General features: G+C 46.4%; 1 protein-coding gene across 1 annotated transcript in view; it reads right to left on the bottom strand.

The window, feature by feature from the left end:
- The window catches only part of OPTC (opticin), a 97,294-nt gene that overhangs the window by 48,483 nt on the left and 24,617 nt on the right, over positions 1 to 24,194 (bottom strand). Inside the window, exon 2 of the mRNA XM_083172853.1 lies at positions 3,359 to 3,590. Within this exon, the coding sequence (XP_083028979.1) occupies positions 3,359 to 3,577 (219 nt within the window). The 5' untranslated portion in view covers positions 3,578 to 3,590. The remainder of the gene's footprint in view (positions 1 to 3,358; positions 3,591 to 24,194) is intronic.

The following is a 24,194-nucleotide window of genomic DNA, read 5'->3' as shown; positions in this document are numbered from 1 at the left end:
CTAGCAAGTGTACTCAGACAACTGATGTGTAAAAACATAGCATAGCTAACATTATATAACCACAGTAGGGATACACAGGATACTTTATTCAGTTGATGTTTATTAAACATTGGAGGGAGGTAAAGTAAAGTGGAGAGATATAAAGTAATAACCAATCAGATGGTAATTTGAATCAGCCTGTAAACTGACAGGAGCTGATTGTCTGATACATATATATATATATATATATATATATATATATATATATATATATATACAGTGGTGGCTCTTACCCTTTTGGAGGAGGGGGGATGCCGCAATGTGGGCCCCCCTCCGCTACTGCCGCAGCCCCCGCCACACTCCCTGCACCTGCCGGTCCCAGCCGCCGGTCCCCTTTCCTAATAAAAAAAAACCGCCATGGCTGCCCCGTATTTACATTTGCAGGTGCAGCAGGCTTGCTGGCTTGCTGGGTGGGTTGCCGGGTTGCTGGGTGGGTTGCCGGGTTGCTTGGTAGGTGGTCAGCTTCATACTGCCGGGAGCCAGGAGCCGGGTTGCTGGGTGGGGGGACGGGTGGTTCATGCTGCTGGCTGGCTGGGTGGGCTGGCATGCTGACTAGTTGGGCAGGTGGGCGGCTTCATACTGCCGGGCGTGACCTTTGCCTGCCTGCACAGCATGACCTCTGATCTCATCATGCTGAGAGGTCACTCTGCGCAGTGCTGCTCTGTTGGGTACCGGGAGAAGCCGTGCAGTGTCAGAGCGTGCATGCGCTTTCTAATCCCGAAATTGAAATCCCAGTGTTTTGGGGGCCAAATCCCAGGATCCCGCCGATCCCGGGATTGTCCACCCCAATTTCGACCCCGCTAGTTGTGGGCCGAATTCGGCCCTGTGTCCGATGGCGGGGGGTTTGCTCATGTGCAAACCCCGGGAGCGCCCGGCTTCAGGGAGTTTCACACTCGCCGGGCCATTTGCTCCAGGTGAGGCGGACAGGGGGCTGGAGCAGGGGAACGCCCAGTGTTTTATGGGCATCTGCCTGGGAAAGCAGACAGATCGATGCCAGCTCGAGGTGGGCGGCTGACATCATATGTCAGCACTTGTCCTGTATTCGGTGATCAGTGGGCCCCATATTTCCGAAGGGGAGAAAAATCTTTGATGGTTAGTGAACACCAAAGGGTAGGCGGGGGCTGTGGGTTGCACTGGCCTGTTCGCTAGGCTGCGGGTATACGCAATCTAGCCAACAGGTCTTAGTCAGGCCCTTAGGTGAATCTTGAGCATTTAATGTGTAGAACATGGTTTACTGCTCCAGGGGCAACAATAAAGAAAATATTTTCACATTTAGGGGCTGTTCTAAGTTGTGAGCCATTAAAACACAAGTCATTTTGTACCTGTAACAAACCACATTGCAATCCAAAAGGTGCAAATACATCTTTATTTAGTACATGTAACCCAGAAGTGCTGAGCAACTTTATTTTTACACTGCAGTTTAAATGTGTAGATTAGAGTAGCGGAGATATTAGTGGCTCTAGCTTTCAGACAACCAAACTTGCAGAATTTAGCATTTTTGAGTGCATACAAGTTGGGACTCGGATCTCCCCACCAGCTTTGGATTCCAAAATGATTGCAAAACGTATTCTTCTCAATATTAGATATAGGTAGGAGGACGGTACGCGTCCTCTGACCTTTTCATACCCCAGCTATCCAAGTCGATCTGGCGAGCACAGCGAGCCCCATGAGGAGACGCGGATTACTTTACATGTATTCCACGTCCCCTCGCGGGGCACGCTGCACTAGCCACGCTTCGGGCTCGGTGGCTTGCTGCGCTCGCCACACTATCTACAATCAGCTCCACGCCGATGTGGATAGAGGGGGTATGAAAAGGTCGGAGGACGCGTACCGCCGCCCCTCGCAGGCTGGCTGCTCTCTCCATGCTTCGGGATGGCGTTGATAGTGGGGGTGGCATTGACAATGGGGGTGCATTTAACATTGTAAGCACCTATCAGGGTGCTTGTACAATAAAAAAATCGCATCGCATGCCGTTATATTGCATGCGATGCGATGAGATGCAGTACGATGAACATCGTGGGCGCCGTGATAATACACAAGTAACCAAAATCACTTAGTCAAAATCTCCAGTGCATCTAGTCAAAAACTCTCACAAAATTGCTTAGTCAAAATTGTCCGTTAGACAAAATTTCCCCGTGTGTACACCCCTTAACACAGAGTTTCCCAAACCCCACCATTACAGTCCATGTTTTAAGGATATCCTTGCATTAGTACAAAGGATTCATTCAAATTAAGTGAAGTACTAATTAAGCTACCTGTTTTCAAACATGGACTGTAATGGCAGAGTTTGGGAAACTCTGGACACTAACACAGTTATCTGTAACTCCATTTCATTTCATCTGTAACATTCCCACCCCACCTCTGTGCTCACGCACTGTATTCTCCTTTTACATCTTATCCAGATCTCATCTGTTTAACGCTTCCCATAAATGTCTCTCTGCTTTTATATTCTCTTACATCATGTATTTGCTAGCCTGGAACAATGTAACAACCTGATCTGGAAGTATGTCAGCTTATATAGGAACCCTAAACAGACAGATCCGAGAGCAATTACCCTTATCTATCATAACAATGTGTGAAGTTATACTATTTTGTATATTATTGCCAAATTCATAAATGATCAGCATTTCAAAGATACCCTCTATCTGCATCGTCCTCTCATGTCGCTCCCATGCACATCTGTCAAACGCTTCTTAAATCATCATTTCACAGTCTCTCCTGTTATACTCATCTAAGAGTAACACACTCCTCCGTTCACCCTCTCTGTTCGTTGTTTTTCTCTGTCTCTTTCATGTGCATTTCCCCATTCCCCGGATTCATTTGCCTGTGACAGGTCTCTGCTCTCTCTGGCTTGTAGCTTCTTGCCCTGATCCGTCTGTCATGGCAGATGCTCACAAACAGGCTCTGATGAAAGCTCAGCCCTGAGAGATCTTTCAGAGAACCCCCCCTCTGCGCATAAACACACAAACACACACACACACCTCACCACCCTTCCTCCACTCTTCTTTTCTCATCAGCATCTGAGAAAAAAGTATTCTGACAAACCTGCTGCAAGATGCAGGATCAGAGACATCTCAAGCGAGATTCTATCCCTCCTCCCATCTAATCTTCTAATGATCCATTTCTAGTTGCCAGCCTATATGCTGTACTTCTATTCATCTTGATCTATATATATTTATTTATAATGAATAATTACGTATTCACTGTGCCACTGACATTCAGTTGTCCGTTTGTATGTACATTTGTTTATAATACTTGCATACACATCAGGAATGTCATATTTATAACTGTTTTCTCAGTTGCAGGGTTTTACTCTTACCTCAGGTCCTGGTTCATAGTATAGATCTTCATAGTTGTTCAGATCAACAACTTCGCCATAGTTCTCCAGACTTGGGTCATAATTACCAAGGTCTAAACTCTCATAGGAGATGCTTTCACGCTGTCGGAATTTTTCAGAGTTGCGTCTACCGTTTCCCGGTGGTGGAGGAGCCATAGATAGGGCTACCGCAGAGAAGTAGAGAGCCACCGAGAGGTACATTGTGATGGCAGGCCTGCAGAACAGCAGCATATATGTAAAACAGCTTATGTACAAGGTTGATGGCCTAAATTTAAATTTTGTTTTGAAAATTTTCACAGGAATGGAATAATATGAACGGGAAAGAGCTGATTTTAATTATATGAACTATAATGTATGGCAAAAAACATGGCAAAACACAGAACAAAGTATAATATGACTGCATCAAACTGTACCGCTATTTTACTACCAAGAATGACTTCACATCAATGGAGATATAATGTAATTAAATGCAATCATTGTGGTGCTGAAAGTGCTCAATGAATTTCCTTGGATATAAGGGAATAGCTATGATTATCATTATATTGTTATTATCCTGTTTAGAGCTCCAATATATTCCGCAATGCTATAAAACCAGACAATAATATCAGGCAGTGCCCTTCCCCATTGAAGATTATCCTCTAATTTCCCTACCACAGATACACACAACACTTAAGGTGGCCATACACATGCAGATTTATCTTCAGATTTGGCTGGTTGGAACAAAAACATGGTTATGGATGAGAGCAAATGACAGTTGACCATTTGCTTGGAAATGCTGGAAAACTGCCAAAAACTGTCATTCAGATATTACCAGATTTTTGTTCCAGCCAGACAGATCTGAAGATAAATCTGTAGGCAAATGGCCACCTTTACTGGATCCAGAATGCAAAGAATCTATCAGTAGGACTTTGCCCCATGTGAAAAAAATGGAGCAAACCCTATGGGAACAATGGAAAAAATACAAACTCCATGTACAGCATACCCTCCAACATGACCCATTCCATTTGGTACAAAATGCTCGGTTTCTGGACTTCCCTGCCAGTGGCAGTTACAGAGGTGGGGCTCCAGCACAGTCCAAAATTCAAAGAGGGGAGGTTCACATAAACTGTCAGTGAGTGCAGGACAGTGATGTTTGGGGTGGCATTAGGTGTGGCTCCCTTTTTGAATATTGGACTGTGCTGCAGGCTCACTTCTGCAACTGCCACTGCAGGGAAGTCCAGGAACAGAGCATTTTGTACCTAATGGAATGGGTCATGTTAGAGGGTATGGTACAGTAATCAAAGCCAACAAAACAATTTATTTTTCGCAAAATCTGCAATTAACATTTAGAGATGAATTCAATTCGCTGTGTGACTACAGCATGAGTTATTTAGGCTTGACAATCTTGCTTGCACACCCAGAGAGGAGCTTACAAAAACAAGCAATGCTATCCATCTTGGGACAGGTCTGTAAAATGTTGTGTTCCTGGCTGTGACTTTAGTGGGCCAGTGGTAGATACAGAGAAAAGAAAACGCAGAGGATTCAGGTAGTTCTTGAGTGTGAGCAGGAGAATGGAGAAATTGAGCTTGCAGGCTAGTACCGATGCTGGATGGTGAGGTCACAGACGGGTACTAGGAAATTGACAAATACACAGGAGAGAGGTGCAGAGTATAACCCGCCGGTGGGCTTCTCCAGGGATTCAATGTGCCCCTTGTGACCAGGATACTGAGAGTACTACTGTAGATAAGAACTTGAACTGATGGTATACAATGGCATATTTATAATGGGTGCAGTGCTCAGACACTACTACACAGCACTACTCCCAGCAGAGAGGAGGGAGTGCACACGGGCCTCCATCGCTCTTAAAATGCCCTTGATGGAACAAGTTATAGAACTAAAACCAATAAAACAGATTATCGGACCAGAAACGATGACACACGTTATTGGATTTGAGCCAAAGACATAGGTTATCGGATTGAAGGCCGATGGTATAAGGTACCGGACTGGAACCAGTGGCACTACCATACTGCCATAATCTGCAGGAGTTCAGATTCTGGAGCCCAGGGACATAGCTTAGTGAAGCAGCATTGTTTAAGGTAACTGCTGCTTTTTCTGTGCAATCCTTATATTCCCCTGGAGCATGGTGATTGGTGGATTACTGCAGTGGATTAATGTGCAGAGTCAGGTGACCACTGCAGAGCCTGTGGTAGGAGAATTGGCAATCAGCTGATCACAAGTATTATGGCAGCGCTTATAGCGAACAGATAGTGGTAACCCAGTGGATTTCAGGCCAGAGGAAGATGAGGTACAGTACCAAAAACAGTGGGCACTGGGGGGAGAGGACATCTGACCTCTGCAGCATATCGCACCAGCATGAAGGTGAGAAGTGCTGTGCCAAATAGTGATTCCTGACAGGGCCTAATTCAGGTCTTGTTATAGTAGTGGTACTTACTCTTGCACCAAACCCATACTGCGCATGGATATACTTTTATTTTTCAAAATGGAAGCATGTCTCTGCTGTTGCAAGGCAGGGATGCCTGGATCTCTGTCTAAGGACGGAGATTTGCGCAATGCCATGGTAGTGCAGCTGGCTGTGGTGTTGGTGATGATCCCACACTGTCTCTCAGGAAGCAGTTCATATTAGTAATGCAGTATAATATGTGACACCTCCAGCTGCATTACCACATTAGAGCTATCACTGCTGTTTCAAAGGAATCAGCAGCAATAGTTACTCCAACCACATCTTAATCAGAGCCTATGAAACCAGAGAAGGTTCATTTCAGTTTAAATCTTTCCCTTAAAAAGTTATTTATATATCTCTACTAAATGTGTTTTCTTATCAACACTGGTTCATATTATCAATGCGTTGTTAGGACTTAAAGAAAAGTTGTCCCTAGGAGGAATGAGCAAATGTGATGTGAATGTCACTCATACATTAGACTGTACATGCATAGCATTAAAGTATGGACCTACTGTATACATTTTTCCTTGTAGTTCTGTTGCTCTCATTTATATTACCCCATGAATATCAGCCTATAAGAGCTGATACATTTCCTCTTTGAAATACATACTACCATTATACTGGTTATTGTAAATGCAATTTTATGTGAGCCACCTTTTGTAATTGTACTAAGGGGATACATAAGGATGACCTGTGTTTGGGATGCCAGCATCCTGTAGGGATCAGGTAAGTTTACTTATCCGCCTCCTGCAATCCCCATTTCCTGCAGCCTAACCCCTAACCCTTTTTAGACAGAAGAAGAAAGAGACTGCTCAAGGGGGAACGCACTAACCCCTAACCCTACCTGCTAGTGCTGCAGCCTCACCCTAACTGACGCACCCTGCTAAATAAACCTAACCACCCGCACCATAGCCCAACCCTAGCCCCCCTTCTATGTGCCTAACCTACCCAGTGCCTAACCGTATCCTCCACTGCACCCAACCCTAAGTCCCCCTAGTGCCTATGCCTTACCCCACCCCCCCCCCATTACTGGCCTAACCCTATCCCTTCCCACTTACACTGCCTTTCGGCATCCTGGCAGCTGGAATTACAGTGCCGCCATCCTCATTGATGCTGGGTTTCTGGCGCCTGCATCCTAATTGATGTTGGGATCCCGACGCTGGTCTCTTGCCGGTAGTCGGGATGCCGAGATCAGTATTGTGAATTCCAGCTTTCGGACTGGATGAGGGCTGACATCGGATTTGTATGTAAACCATCAGGTTTATGTACTAATCCGAATCAGGCCCTTTATCTATAAAATGATTATCAAATTCAGATATTAGCTTTCAGTCCTGTATGTGGTTAGAAATATAGACAAGCTCAAGTTATTCTGCACAACATTTTATTTTTGATTAGTACGAATAGTGGGACTTTGCTAAATATCTTCATTGGAAAGGTTTATAAGGATAAGGAACTCCTGGGCTGACACCGCTACTCGTGTCATCCAAACTCATAACGTTTCACAACATTGCTGGTTGGAGAATTCTGAAGACAGTAAGGACCATTTAAAAGTTTCACATAAACAGACATCGTCTGGATAAAAGAAAAGCTGCAACATCAAGAGAATTCAAATTGTGGCAGTCTTGACTTCTTGAACAATATGCCCTCCCCAGTCTGCAACTTGGGGATATGTAGGGCATAAATAATGCAAAACCAGACCAGGCTGAAAATCTCTGTTTATTATCAAAGTCTGCTATCAGCAAGATGAAATCTAGTGCAGAATCCGAAGAATCTCTACATTATTTTTAAACTGTACATTAAATCTATTACAGCTGAGACCTATGCAAATATAAAATAAACACACTGTGAACCAAAGAGAAGTGCTAATGTCAAACTTGACTACTTTTTCGGATTGTTGGGAGGCTCCAGAAAATCGGATGGCTCTCCCCACCCTCATATATAACCCCTGACATCAGAGGAGAAGGATAATGCAATTTGCTTCTTAATCAAGTCATCATGGCCCACCCCCTGCACCACAATGGCGATAATCTCCCCATTGTGTACTGGGGGTGGTGCCTAAATGATGTGATTTTTGCAGACATGCCACTCTCCACCCCTTCATGATGATGCACCCACTGGCTTGCCACCTATATGCCATGACACCCCACCCCGCATTGCCGACTTGGCTGCTTTTTCCTGGAGAAAGCAGCCTCAAAGTCAGCAATTATGTCTAATGTACATATAGATGCAGGGAAATAATGGGTCTCCAACCTGTGACTTTAAGCAAATGACGATACAAAGCCCTCCCCTGGTATACATTCACGTGTATGAATGTGCACTAACTGAGATGCCTAATGTCATCATCTGTAGATGGACCACCTCCCAGTCACCTTCCAGCATTTCTGTTACCATGTGTCTCGGTTGCAACAGTCATGAGAAATCCTAGGCCCTGGTACAACAACTTCCCGGGGCCCCCACAGACGGAGCTCCTCTGCGGACCTGTTGTTACGCCACTGCTTCCAAGGTAGATACAGGGACAACAATTTACACTGTAATACCTACTACTCATGTCACACACCCATTACATATTATACCACATGTCATAATGCTCATTACACGTTATGCCACACATCGTAGTGGGAAGTACACATTATGCCATACACCGTAATACCTATTACATATTTTACCACATGCCATAATGCCCATTACACATTATTTTACACCGTAATGCTTATAGCAAATTAGGGGGTTAAAATGCTCTTTGCCATGGGATTAACCTGCTCTGCCAGGGGTTAACATGCTTGTTGTTATGGATTTACATGCTTTGCCATGGGTTCCATGCTTTGCCAGGGGTTAATATGCTCGTTGTTGTCATGGAGTTACAGTACATGCTCTGCCAGGGGTTACATGCTGACTTCCAGAGTTGGATCTCAGCCCCAGCAGCATGCAGGGAGGCAGCAGACACAGAGCAACCAGCCACCCACCTTCTACCTTGGAACACAGTGACCTGGACATGGGTGGGGAACCAGGTCTGGGACTGCTGGACTGGAGACATGGCACTGGCACCTGGGATGGGAATGTGGGGAGCGGGGATTCTGCGGAGTGGGTGGTACTCCCACGGGAGGTGGCCTCTCTCTGACCCAGTTCCTCCTAGCACCCAGGGACTACCTACTCTAAGTATCCTCCTTTTGCTGAGCCACGGTAACCTCCCAAGTCATGTGGCAGGCCCTGGAGACGGAGATCGGAACAAACACTCAGGAGGACCTCTGTGATGCTCCTGCCCATACGTCCACCCACATCTGCCCATACGTCCACCCACATCTGCACATCTGCACTTTCAATGCGGCTGCTGAACAGCTGACTCCGGCGCACTCAGACCCGGCGTACTCGCCACCAAATTTTGTTTTAAACTGTGTGTCCAGACCAGGGCCCCCTGACGGGCCTGTCAGCGGGCCCTGGTCTGGACACACAGTTTAAAACAAAATTTGGTGGCCTGGGTAAACTGTAAAACTGGGTAAAAATTGGGGCCTGGGTAAACTGTACCTGCCTTCCCCCCCCCCTCTCGGCACCCCTGGCAAAAGTGCCTCTGTGAGTACACTCTGCATAATGCAAGGCTCTTAGGAATAATAGGGATTTCACACCACAGTATTGCAAAAAAAATTCTAAACTCAGTGAACATCAGCAATGCATGTGGCTCTGAATCAGGCCCAATTTTGGCTGTTCCAAAGAACCTAGGTTGTAACCCATCCATTGTGTGCTAAACAACTGAAAAGGGGAGTGGCCTGGCTAGAAGGCATTATTTTTTCCAGCAGGAACATGAAAATTTACATGAAATGTTGCTAAGTTTAGGTTAGTGACCAGCACAAAGGAAATGTTCAATAAAACTAGTGGTGAATTGTCTATAATACTAGCTATAACATGTATGAGCAGATTGGTGATGCAAAACCTTTTTATGATAAAAGTAATTCTCAGCTGTCTCAGTAACAGTGAAATATAATCTGTTATTTACCCTGCATAATGGCTTTTTATCCTCGTGGTTCCATATACAGTATGATCTGTATTTGGTAATTTTTTCTGCATAAATGTCTTACTATAATACTATAGATTATAGTATTGCCCATTATTACTGCTCACTGCAATTCCTATTATAAAATGTAACCTCTCCCTAATTTACATGTTTGTCACACACCTCTCCCTACAATTGTGCTGCTCTAGGTAACCACTCCCTGCAATTCATATTGCACAATGTAGTCTACCCCATAATTTACGCTTATCATTGCTTTGTACTACACTTGCTACTTTATTTAACCTATGACTATAGGATGATCCAGATATCCGTTCATTGAATACAACGCATCTCAAAAATGTAATGCTATTTTTTCCATGCAGTGCATGTAACTCCCCTTCAGCTGAGGGGTGCACTGTAGTATAAGGTGCACCTTCCATTGTCCTCCTGGGCTATCTCTACAGTGAGTAATACCTGAGAAGCATAGGCGAATCTAGAATTATGATAATGGGTGGTCCCAGATCCAGACATAACAGCAGGGGGACCTTTGCGCGGCGTAGCCGCGCGGCAAAAAGGGGGCGTGGTCTCATGGGAAGGAGGCGTGGCATCACAAAAAGGGGTGTGGTATTACACTTTAGACCATACACAGTAATGCCCATTACACATTTTAGCAAACTCCGTAATACCCATTACACATAAAGCCACACGCCGTAATGCCAATTACACATAAGGCCACACACCATAATGCCCATTACACATTGTGCCACACATCATGATGCCCATTACATACTATATAACAAACCGTAATGCCCATTACATATTTGCCACATAAGTGCTGCTTACCTACGTGCTCATTGCTAGGGGGTTCTTGCTTGATGGCACCATAGTACCCATTACACATGATGCCGCACACCATAGTACCCATTACACATGATGCTGCACACCATAGTACCCATTACACATGATGCCGCACACCATAGTACCCATTACACATGATGCCGTGTACCATAGTACCCATTACACATGATGCTGCACAGATAATGTCCCTTACACATGATGCTGCACACCGTAATGCCCCTTTGAAATAATACCCCTTTCACAACAGAAAATGCAGGGATTTACCCGGGAATATGGTCCCAGGATCATGCAGGGACATTCCCAGGCTGACCCTTTATACACCAGCCTAGTCCCTGCATTTTCTGGTGTGAGGGGGAGAGACAACCACTCTCCTCTCCCTACCCCCCTTTAACAAACCAGCTATATCTTTGAAACCATCTGACCCATTTACATGAGACCAGTATCATATTGAAGAACTTTTGAGTTGGCTTCGAATGATTTTGGTCCCGTTAAACTGGGCTGTTTGGTTCCAGAGAAATCTGCCCTCAAAGAACATAAACAGTCATGAAATTACATTTAAGAAATTAAAAAAAAAAAAACGGTTTAACCTCAATATCCCTGGAACCAATAACCCATATGGATCCAGCCTGGTATCAGATTGAAGGCCCAGCGATTTGGGTTCGACTGAGATCAACCTTGAGCTTCAGTGATGCCGAAGGGGGAACTGGCAGCCGTTGAACTGGGTGGGGGTCCCATGTTATCCTATAGGGAAAACGTTCCAGCTTTGCCTGGTCGTATCTCCGGTTCCCAGAGGGCTAGAGACACGGGGCTGGGCTAGTTGTAAAGCCCCATCCCTCAGCTACAAAATGGGCTAATGGGTGGTCCTGTGCACCCCCGGACCACCCCCTAGATTCGCCTATGCTGAGAAGGGGATCCTTGTCCATGTAAGCTTTATACCAATTACATGAACAGTACAGATGGCATGTGCTCAACTGCAGCCCAGCCGTCCCCTACAAGGATGGATCCTATACAGAGGTGCTTCTAGAGAGGAGGAGAAGGCCTGTGTGCAGATTACGCAGTGGCGAAACACCGGGAGGCAATGGAGTCACTTGCCGCCGGGCTCCTGGCCTGTAGGGGGCACTGACTCCATTGCCCCATTGCGTGTCCTCCTTGCTGCTGTAAATGAGCCCCGGAGCAGAGCACCGATTAGCAACATCTCAGGTAATCCAGCTCCATGACCTACACAGACTGACTGACTGAGGAGCTGGGTTGTCACTGCGGCTGATTGTGGCAGCGGTACTTCCAGCGCATTTTCTATCCCCTTGAGACCCGATCACTGTGTAGCCAGCAGTGATCGGGTGGCCCGCTGAACCCCTCCCCCTCCATTCTTGTCTCCTACTCGACGCATACAAGCAGGTTATGTACTTCACCCATGCAGGACCGGATTTGTGCCTAGGCCCGTGAGGCACCGGCCTCAGGGCTGCACCAATTAAGGGCGGCAGGCAGGCTGACATTCTGTTAAATAGCAGCATGGCACAGCAGGTGGGCAGCGGCGAGTGACGAGAGCCGCCGCCGCAGACATGAATTATCATATGTCGGCGGCAGAGCCGCTCGTCACCCGCCACTGCCCACCCACTCTGCCATGCACATTACATCACCGCTTAGTGGCTGGGTCCGATGGTCCCCCTGCGCATCCGGAAATGGCTCAGGCTCACTGCTGCTGGTGCCCGCCCATTGGCTACTCTACACACACACACAGTCTATTGGCTGCTGTGTATCCAGCTGAGCTGAGTGGCGCGCATGCAGATCCTCCCTGCGGCTGAGGCTCAGTTTGTCACAGTGTGAGAGAGACGGACGGAGACACTGTGCTAATCACTGTACTAATTAGTGCCTCCCTCCCTCCGGGTCCTCCGTACAGTGAGCAGTCCAGAGAGAGACTGACGGAGACACTGTGCTAATCACTGTACTAATAAGTGCCTCCCTCCATCCGAGTCCTCTGTACAGTGAGCAGTCCAGAGTGCTTAAAAAAATATTGACTTGGGCTACACTCAGTTAAATTTTAATGAAATGTATAAATAACAATGTATATACATATATGATTACATTAAAATAGGGGGGGGGGACGACACAAAAATGTTGTGCCTAGGGGCGGCCTGACCCCTAAATTCGACCCTGCACCCATGTACCTGGCAGCAAAGCCAGGCATCAGGAGCATCAAAGAGAAGTGTCACCAGTGCTGCCCCGACACATACATCAAGTAACAGCATGCTCAACAGTACACCCTAGGATGAACACTAAATCCCCCTCAATTTTCTATGCCCCCAATTCAGAATTCCTACCTAGACCAGTATGTGTGATTATATATATATAAATATATATATATATATATATATATATATATATATATATATAACAGCATAATGTTTGCTACCATAAAGGGGAGGAGGGTGGGGGGGGGGGTGTTCACCAACATTCATCTTGCCTCCAGGCAACTTATCTGAACCCCCTCCTCTCTAGCCGGCAGCACTAGGGTCACTTGGAGACAGTTATCCATAGCATTCCATAGAGTGTTTTACATGTAATACGAATGTGGAGGTTATTATGGCGCATGCATATGGATCGTATCACATCCTGTGATAAAATCATGCTAATTGTTTTTTATTTGCTTCCCGTATGCAAGGTGATCGACAGGAATGTCACCCGGCCGTTTTCTGTGAGTGTCAGGGAAAAGGCAGGTGTGCCCAGGGGTTTGAGGAGAAGTTGTGTGAGGTCAGCTCTGGCCCCGATCAGACAGCTTTAATCACAGCTGCTGAGTCCTGGGACACACAGACTGCACTCAGTGGAAAAATCATTGGTAAGCGTCTTGCACATGGATTTGCAGCAAATCCCTGATCCAGATCATTTTCGCAATCTTTGCTAAGCAATTCACAGGCTTGCACTCACAGGTTGATTGCAGGGCACTGCTAAATTGCGCCACAGTGATCAGGTCTGAATAACCCCCTGTATGCATACAATGCAGTTTGTATCAAGTAAGGTGACCAACTTTTTACAATGAAAAAGAGCACACAAATAAATTATTATAAAAATATTGTAAATAAAAGAAACAAGGAGCAAACCTAAATAGAGTAGCAGGGTGGGCAGTGGTGGAACTAGCGACTCGTAGGCCCAGGTGCCAGCATATGCTTCAGGCCCCCAGCAACCCATGCCTTCTACTTCACGGCAGGAGGGACATCAACGTGCACTGTCGGCGTGTGCCTGATACACAACCCAGTCAGTGAAAAATGAAAGCCAATCCCATTTTGTACATCCCCATTTAAAACATTTTTACACATATCAGCAATGACATCTCTCTCCCCCCCATCCCCATTCTCTGCTGCCCTATCTCCGATATGTTCCTGAGCAGTCTCTTAGCCCTCTTAGGGCCAGATTCTCTAAGCTTCAAAAGTGATAAAATAGAGAGTGATAAACAGCCAGCCAATCAGCTCCTGCCTGACATTTTTCAAACACAGTCTGTGACATGGCAGGTAGGAGCTGATTGGCTGGCTGTTTATCACTCTCCATTTTATCACTTTTGAAGCTTAGAGAATCTGGCCCTTAGTCTCTTAGCAGTTTCAGGGCCTGTGCTGGGCATGCTGCGCAGCTAGCTGGAGTCTGGACTCAGAGCCGCAGGCTGGGCAGGTGTGCACAGCAGCTCCCACGTGGCTATTATATTATGGCTTCAGTGTATGAGTACAGTGCTTCTGTGCATGTGCAGCAGCCCAGGGAAAGCTCGAGAAAGGAACGGCACTGCGCAATCAGAGAGGTCTGGTCATGGACGTCGCTGCAGCAATGTTATTAAAGGCAATAAAGAAGGGCATAAAGGAGGACACTTTTTGAGGGAGGACAGAACTACAAAAGAAGGACTCTCCTCCCTAAAGGAGGACGGTTGGTCACCTTATATAAAGTAGCACAATTTTAAAACAATGTTGTGCCTAACCTTTCACAGATCGCATCAGCTTCTTCTATGTAACAATTGTTTCTCCATATATCTGCTACTTCTTGAAACTGTGGTAACTGGAGTTATTTAATATTTAATGAATGAACCAATTTTACATGGTTTTGAATAGCTGTAATCAGAGAAATATTTTCTATTTCTCAGCTCATTCAAGTCAATGAAGTATTTAACATTGTTGACGGATTTTGTTTGATTCAGGGCTTTATTTTTAGTGACATATCTGAATATGCAGCATATAGTGATAGACAATGTATAAATAGTTATTATCTTTTATTTAAAATGTGCCACATGGGTCCTCCTGTGCCAAAGACACAGTGGAAGAACATAGCAACACTGCAAAGTACAAGAGTCTACAGAGTAGTTACATACAAGAATACAACATTACATGTATGCATAATTAAAACCTGCAGATTACGGAATTACACAGGGAGAGGGAGACAGTGCCAGCGCAAGAGGGCAGAATGAGGTTGGAGAGGAGGCAGGCTATGGTGAATAGAATGTGACAGCTCCATTTTCCTCGTGTAAAGCTGTCCATACATTAGAACAATTTCAGGCCTGAATGCTCGATTTCAATGATTTGCAGGATGCAGTTATGAGCCGATGTGCGGGCCTGCGAGTCGTGAGAAGGATTATTTGATTTTATGCAGGGCCGGATTGGCCATCTGGCACTTCTGGCAAATGCCATAAAGGTCAATGGCCTTGTGTGCCGATTTTGTGCAGAAAGTTCTCAGTAGCACTGAGCCTGCTGCCTCCTGGGCTTCACTGTGCGCCGTGCATAATTTGCAAATTGATGCCATGACACCGCAGCGTCATGATGTGGCTGCACCTGACCCACCAGCACTGCCATCCAGTCCGAGCAGCGCAGGTTGGGGAGCTGAGGGGCCGGCCAGGTAAATCATCATATACTGTACATCATTCATTTCCCGTGGGCGGTAGAAGCTTCACGGTGCCATGGTGGGGGGCTATTTAAGCAGAGGGCTGGGCAGTCAGATCCATCCTCCTGCTGTGCCAGTGCCACAGTGCAAGACTGTTAAGTGTCCTGTTCTTGTTTTGTCTATGACTAGTCTGATTCCTATTCCTACCCATACCCTACGCACCTCTGACCTATCTTTGCTGCCTGTGACTGCTGCAACCCACACTGCAGTCTGCAATGCAGACTCAGTGAGACTTCACTGCACAGACAACTTGTCTAAGAGAAGGTAAATTTGCACTCAGCAGGAATAATTGCCATGGCACATAATAATGTGTATCATAATGTGTAATAGGCATAACGGATTGTGTCATATTCTGTAATGGGCATTTCGGTGTGTTCCATAATGTGTAATGTCTCCTTTTTCTGATGCCATGCCTCCATTTCATGAGGCCACGCCCCCTTTTCGACGAGCGGATTCGCCGCGCAAGGGTCCCGCCTACTGCAGGTGGGTCTGTGTGCTCAAAATGCCAGGGCCGATTTCTGGTCCCAGTCCGGCCCTGATCTTATGTACTGCACACCTGGGGCCCAGGGGTCAAAGTGGGCCATAACGGAGCGGAACTGCGTTCTGTCAGTTCAATTTGAGGTGGAATGGTTCCGCCTCCGTCCACCCACCCAGCAGCACTGACTGCAGTGGATGAGGAGAAGGAAGTGTGATGGGGAAGGCTGGCTTCTTTCTGCTATGTGCCACCCTCCAGGTGAATTGCGTGGTACTCCCTCTCCTCTCCCCCCTTCCCTCCCCCAAACACTCCCCCTGCAGCTGGGGGAAGTCATTAGTAGAGTCCCCGGTGGCTGTGCCGCACTTCCTCCCTCCATCACTTTACTGGAGCCATGAAACATTTTTATAATCCACCTGGTGGCTGCCCACATCCTTCCCACACCACTCACTCCCTGCAGATGGGAAGTAATTGTAAGCTGCCTGCCAGCTGCAAATCATCCCCCTTCATCCCTCACCCTGCATGTCCTGCAGCCAGAGAATGTAATTGCAAGCCACCCTGCGGCTATGCCGCATACCCCCTGACCCCCACCCCTCGCTCCCTGCAGATGAGGGAAATTTATTTAGGAGCTCCACTGGCCTCTTTTCCTCTGGTGATTACACTGCATCTGACCACAGGAGAAGGAAGAGGAGGTGGAGCTGACACCACTTGGCTGCTGGGGAGATCTGACCTTATACCCAGGAGCGTGGCTGTATGAGTTGCGGATGGGAAGGGGTTAATTATTGTGTATAATTGCACTGTCTACAGTGGCCATTATTATGCGTATAAGGGACACTACCATGTTTTATACAGGGAAAGTGAGTTCCACCACCACTCCATAACCACTTTAAACCCTGATGGGGCCAGATGTACAAAGCTTGAATAGTGATCAAATAGAGAGTGATAAACCACCAACCAATCAGCTCCTACCTGTCATTTTTCAAACACAGCCTGTGACATGACAGGTAGTAGCTGATTGGCTGGTGGTTTATCACTCTCCATTTTCTCACTTTCAAGCTTAGTACATCTGGCCCATCATCTGAAGATGCTACTTTACTGGAAGTGGCTGATCTTATGATAAATTGTATGTGAAATTACACACATATGATCTATCGCATCCCTCCCATCTATCCTTATTACAGCAGGACAGTCCCGCTAATTGGGGACTGTCCTGCTGTTCCTCCAAATTCAATGGGTCTAAATGCTCCGTGGGCAGGGGGAAGTTTGGAGGAGCTGGTGATCACTGAAGAGATGCAGTGTTCCGAGAGATAGAGGGGACAGTACACAGCCTCTATCCCCAGTCCAGCACATATTACTCAGCGCTGTGTACTGAGCTGGGGAGAGAGAGAGAGAAAGAGAGAGAGGCAGCAGTCTTCTCTCCCCTGCACTGGGGTGCAATCACACCTGCACCACCACCGGAATAGCAAATGTATTTTTTCCCACAGGGGCGTGGCCACACCACTTCACGGTAGACATGACCCCTCCAGTGACCACACCCCTTTATTTTACTGTGGCCCGGCCAACTTGTCAGTGCCCCTGACCATGTGTTGGGTGTAAGCAGATTCCTGCTGACATTCCCCCAGTGTCTTTCTCCTGTGACAGGGAGCCTCCCAACTCTGCCACCTTTTTTATTTATATCACCAATGTGACAAAAGTACAAAGCATGGGTATTATTGGCACAGGTACTGGAATTGCATGTAGTAACTCTGTATGACTTAGATTCTAACCTCAAAAACGTAGGCAACATACTGAGGATAAAAATCAGGACCATCTTAACAGCATTATAGACCCTGTAAAAGCAATGCAGTCATGCCAACCTTTTCATGTGTTGATCATTGCCATGGCAAGCTTTTGCTTGTGTCACCTTTTTTGCAATGCCGACCTAGTGTGTGCCGACCTTTTGTTGTCACTCTATTGATTATCTACCTAGACATTGTTTGTGATACCTGGTTGATACCTGGTTAGTGTCTATCAATGTACTTGTTCCACAGCAAAAGTCTCTGAAAATGTAAGGCTTTGCCAACCGTGGATTGCTATGTGTGTACATCTGGCTCATTGTTAAGATTAATGTAGGCTACTGTTTTTCTGTGTTCCACAGAGGGCTGGTTCTGCAGTATAATTAGTCATTTTGGCTAGGACAAATCCAGACACTGTAAAACTAGGCCCTTGTGGTTCAGCAGTCTGGCATGGATTTTATTGAGCTCTTTGGATGTGTTTTCAGCCTCTACATTACATATCATATCATATAGCTGCTGATTTTTATGCAGGTTGTATTTTTTTTTTTTAAACACATATAATAGTATAATTAAATGGTGCATGCGGCGCTCACCTTCTATATCAGTATCGATGATAGGTTATGATGGTGAATGTTTTGTTGAAATAATGGAACTGTACAGCATACTGTATATGAGAAATATGTGTCTTTAGTAAAGATTATAAGTAAGACGCCCTGGATGTTTTTCATCAACAGGAGGACCTACGGGCTATCACTCTACCAGAGCCCTTAAGGGGTATATGGGTATCTTTTAGGGATCCTTACCATAGGACCCTTAACCTGGGACCTATGTCCCTGGCAGGTGACCACAGTGGTCTCCAATTGGGCGGGGATTGGGGTGGGAGGGGAAGGGGTGGCTTGGTGTTACAGTTTAGTGTGGATCGATGTTCAGATGATCCCTGTCTCTACCAATGATTGGTGCCCAGAGTTCACAGTAATGTGGTGAATCTCCAGGGATCTTTGAAGTGGTAGTGAAAAAAGTCTCAAGAGCAGAGGCGTAACTATAGCACCGCAGCCCCCGCAGCCGCGGGGGGGGGGGGGGGGGGGGCGCTGTGCATGTGTGGGCGCCGGGGGGCTGTGGTGCTATAGTTAGCCCCCTCCCGTCCGCCCATCTGCCGCCCGCCAATCCGCTGCCCGCAGCCTTACCTGACTTCACTGGTCCTGTCCCGGCTCCCTTGCTGGCTTCATTCTTCTGCTAGTGAGACGGACCACAATAAAATGTCCGCCCCGTATAGCAGACAGTTCTCTGAAACTGTCTTCTGTATGGGGGCGGACATTTTGTGTTGGTCCGTCTCACTAGCAGAAGAATGAAGCCAGCAAGGGAGCCGGGACGGGACCAGCAAGACAGGTAAGGCTGCGGGCGGGGGGTGCGGCGGGGGGCGCCCCCCATTAACGGCGGGGGGGCACCCAATTCGTAGTTACGCCACTGCTCAAGAGTGTAATTGTGTGGCAAGTAGCGGCCTCCCGCTAACTTGCTGCTTACCCCTCTCTTTGTTTTGACCTCGTCGTCCTGTATCTGGTCCCTAATAATTTATTAGAAAAGGTATGATTTTGCAGTACACTAAAATGCAATAAGAGGCTGTCCAAAGCAATGACTGAATCCAAAAGCTCTTTCATCACTTGCTCATATCTCCCAACTGTTCTGATTTTCATCGGGGCCATCCCATTTTTGGGGGGATGGTCCCACGTCCCACCCAGGGCCAGCAATATCCCATAGTAGGGAGCAGTTTAGAGTCTGCTGAGCAGAGTAGCAGGGAATAGATGCTGTGTGCATGTGCACAGTGTCCATTCAGAGAGACAGTGGGGCTGGGGCATGACCAGAAGCTCACACAGCGCTGGCCATGCCCCATAATGACAAAGACGGGGCAGGCATTGAACCCACAGGATCCTCACTATGCCAGTCTTCCTTCAAACAAGACCTAACCCCTTTTTGGGCATGAGTACGGCTCCTCTGCTCGAGTATCCTAATATCTTCAATTAAAACTATTGGGAGATATGCTTGCTAACTGCAGCAGTATAAATAATTCTAACCCAGTGTTTTTAATTTGCATGCACTTAGTGACATTATAGTCTGGCAGGGAAATATCCCATTCATGTTATAACCTAAATTATACATTCAGAGCTGGATTAAGGGGTTGTGTGTGTGCAGGGGACACTTTACCCCTGGGCCTCCTAGCTGGGGAACACTGATGCCCCTTTCAGACCGCACTTTTTACCCATTATTTTGACGTATTTTTACCGTTTTAAAATGGTAATTTGTGCAGTCTGAAAGGTGCAGAGTGAATTTACCGGTTCTATTGAACTGGTATTTCTAAACGGTAATAAAGCAGGGTCCTACCCGTTTCAGACCCGTTTTTTTTCATCCACTGTTTTCTAGGGGTTAAAACGGGTTCAGTGTTGTGAAGGAACAAAAACTGCACTGAAATTCCATTTAAAGACATGCAGTGTGAAAGGGGTTTTAGCTGGCAGAACCGTTTTTAGAAATGTTTTAAATACATGGTCAAAGCCAGTTTTGCGGTCTGAAAGCAGCATGACATTACCATCTTGACAGTGTGCGCTCCCTGTTTTAAGTGACATCTTGCTCACACATCTTAATCTGGCCCTGTATTATGCTAATACCATCATCTGCTATTCTTAGCTATCAGGTTAAGTTTTCAAAAATAAGCCTAATAAATTGCCCCATTTGTGGTCTTTGTTGAGAAAAGATCTCCTTTTGCCACTTGCTCTTCAGAGTTAAGATGACCATACACTTGTAGGATTTGGCCCTTTTCTACATGATTTTGACCTATGTGGCCGATAAATCGAGTGAAAAATATCAAGTCTTGTCATTTACTTACAATTTCAATGTGCGGTCCCATGGGCAGTGGATCAGATTTTGATATTCTCAGTGCTTCAACAAAGATTTATTGATCCCGGGGAGATGAATGGGATCGCAATACATTGTATGCAAAAGGAGCATATACAATGTATCAGATGTGATTCAGCTGCAGGGGAGCGGCCGGGTATATTAGTGTATGGGGCCCTTTACTGTGCACAAAGACAGAGGGACGGGATGTTGTAACATCCGCAGCCCTGTCCCCCCCCCTTCGCTGGCCACCGCATTATTAATACCGGCATATGTTCTAACATATGTGGTTATTAACACAAGGGACAGCTCTTGCGATAAGAGCTGTCCCTTGTGATGCGGCGCCGGTGCTGGACTTCCGGGTCTGTGACCCGGGAGTCCATCTGTGCAGAGTGACGTGCTGGCAAGTTATAGCAAATTTACCTCTCTTCTAGTTACCCTCAGCATGGAATCTATAGTTATTAGGACCAGGGCAGTAGAGAGCCTGGCTGGGACCAGGTACTTTTCAGTAGGTGTGGCATAATCATTGGAGATATGGCCATGCACCTTTAGAATAAAATGCAGAAACATTTGTGCAGTAACAACCTCCCTGGCCACACTGCAGCACAGCACACAGCAGCATGTGCTGGGTTGATGCAGTCCCTACTGAGCTCCTCCATCAGACCTGAGCCCAGTGATTAGGATTCTGGAATGGAAAAAGTAGTGGTTGGACGTGGTAGTTGCTAAGTTACGGTACGCTACTGCACTGTTTACTGTGTCTCTTATTTTATGCCATCCTTAAAGTACATACTGTATATTTGTTCACATATTACATCACATAATATCAATATTGTAGTCTATATTCTATGTTATACACTACTGTATTGCTGCAGTGCAATACATGGAGCAAATGTAGTGCGCACGACTGTCCAACTCTGCTCCCCTTTGTACTCCTGCTTATGGATGGCTATCATCTGTTGATGGTTAGGAACCATTTATAGTCCCCACTAATAACCAATGGGTTTATCATCAATAGCGGAGATCCAGATGGTTTCCGACCATGAATGGTAGCTGAGGGCCTTATTGTTATGGTTTTCTTTTCAAGATTGTACTGCAGAATGCTCTGCTGCAGCTATACTGCAGCACAGAGATTTTAGGTTGCCAGTCTGATTTACACAAATAAAATTAAAACAATACAGTCAGTCAGTGTGTGTGTGTGTGTGTGTGTGTGTGTGTGATGGTAGGATGGAGACTAGGGGAGGAAAGACACAAATATAGGATAGAGGAGAGGAAGGGGCGTGGCTACACAGAGCAAAAGGGGAGGCAGTAGAGGTATCCTCAACACAGCTTTGTGGCAGTGTGTGAAGGACAGTTCAACTCAGCTGTAGTGCTCACCCTGATAAACTCAGCATTATAGCTTTGTGACCTTTGTCCAAACTAAGATAGTGTCCTTCAGGTAATGGGGTGCCCCTTGTGAGATATGTGCTTGAGGGTACTTGCCACATGTGCCCAATAACTTAGTCCACCTCTGGTCCAGCTTTACCATATCAGTGTGTGTCCTGGAATGAATGGCCCACATTCATTCTCTACTCTCACCAGGCAGTGCAAGCAAAATAACTTGTCTCTGCTCATTCTCTGATGTCAGTGTGGTACAAGCAGGGGTTAAAGTGAGGGGGAATGGGGTGGAACTGGGTTCCACCACCTCTAATGGTAGGGGGAACTAAGTTCCACCTCTACCACTGCCCTGAACAGTAGTTCCAACAGAAAAGCCTGTCCCAGCATCTTCTTCTGACACAGCATATGAGATGTCATGCCATCACCGCCGCTGAAGTTAAGAAGAGCCACTAAGAGGAGCAGGCTCTGTGCTTGCTGAAGACAGGGTGAGAGGGGCTGGAAGGACTCAGAGGTGGGGAAGCTGCTGGAGGGAATCATTGTGTGGAGCTGCTGATGGACATGGAAAATGAGCTGCTGGAATGACAGCGACAAATGTGTATAAGAAGCACAACTGTGCACATGTGTATAAGGGGCACTACTGTGTGATTTAATAGGAGTCAAGGGCACTGCGGTGTAATGTTTATATGATTGTGCAACTGTGTTGTAATTTTATTTGGAGTTTACTATTGTGTGACCACACCCATTCCTTGTGGGACCATTATCCCTTTATGGGAGGGAGGGCACAATTTACCTGGCACTGGTCTAGGTTCTGCTTAATAGGGAAGGGGGGGGGATGTTAGGGAAAAGGAGTTCCACCACCCTTCCCGGACCACTTTAAGCCCTGTGTACAAGTTTCTTCTGAAAACCTTCAGTGGTAAAAACGTAAACAGTACGAAATTGTATTCAGTGGCGTAACTATAAATTTTGCTCCCCCCTGCCATAAAATTTTGTGGCGCCCCCCCCCCCCCCCCCCCCCCATATAAAAAATACAGTGCACTCCGAAAGAGAGAGATGTCATCTCACAAGGAATGGGCATGGTCACACAATAGTAATCCCATTCCAAATTACACCACACAGTAGCACAACAGAACCAGTGGCGTAACTAGCCATTTGGTACCTTGTGCCAGAAAGGGAATTGGTGAGTGCCCCACCACCACAAGTAAAACAGGATAGTGCGCGCCGAAGGCGCGCGGCAAAATGTAGGAGTGATGCTTTATGTATTATGCCACACAGCGTAATGCTCATTACACAATATGCCACACACCATAATGCCCATATATTACGACACACATTATGCTTCACGCAATGCCCCGAGTACACCTACATACGACTACATAATGCACAGAATTACCGACAGTAGTAGCGCTGCTTATATATATATATATATATATATATATATAAAATGCACACAGTTACTGACAGTAGCAGCGCAACTCATACTGTATATATTGATCACACCAGTTGCCGATAGTAGTAGTATCATAACTTATATATAATGCCCACACCAGTTGCCAACACTAGTATCGCTGCCTATACATATGCCCACACCAGTTGCAGATAGTAGTAGTGCTGCCTATACATATGCCCACACAAGTTGCAGACAGTAGTACTGCTGCCTATACATATGCCCACACCAGTTGCAGACAGCAGTAGCGCTGCCTATACATATGCCCACACCAGTTGCCGACACGAGTAGCGATGCCTATACATATGCCAACGCCAGTTGCCAACATGAGTAGTGCTGCCTATACATAACACCTACACCAGTTGTTGACAATAGTAGTGTTGCCAATACGTAACACCCACACCAGTTCCAACAGTAGCAGTGTTGCCCATACATATGCCCACACCAGTTGCCGACACTAGTAGCGCTGCCTGTACATATGTCCACACCAGTTGCCGACACTAGTAGCACTGCCTGTACATATGCCCACACCAGTTGCCAACGCTAGTAGCGCTGCCTGTACATATGTCCACACCAGTTGCCGACACTAGTAGCACTGCCTGTACATATGTCCACACCAGACGCAGTACAGTCACATTTTACTCAAGTAGATCAGGGCACTTCAGGCTGGCAGCTCATC

Source organism: Crinia signifera, chromosome 2 (assembly GCF_055691185.1).
Source record: "Crinia signifera chromosome 2, ASM5569118v1, whole genome shotgun sequence".
Lineage (NCBI taxonomy): Eukaryota > Metazoa > Chordata > Amphibia > Anura > Myobatrachidae > Crinia > Crinia signifera.
The sequence above is the reverse complement of the archived record's forward strand: the minus strand, read 5'-3'. Positions and strand labels throughout refer to the sequence as shown.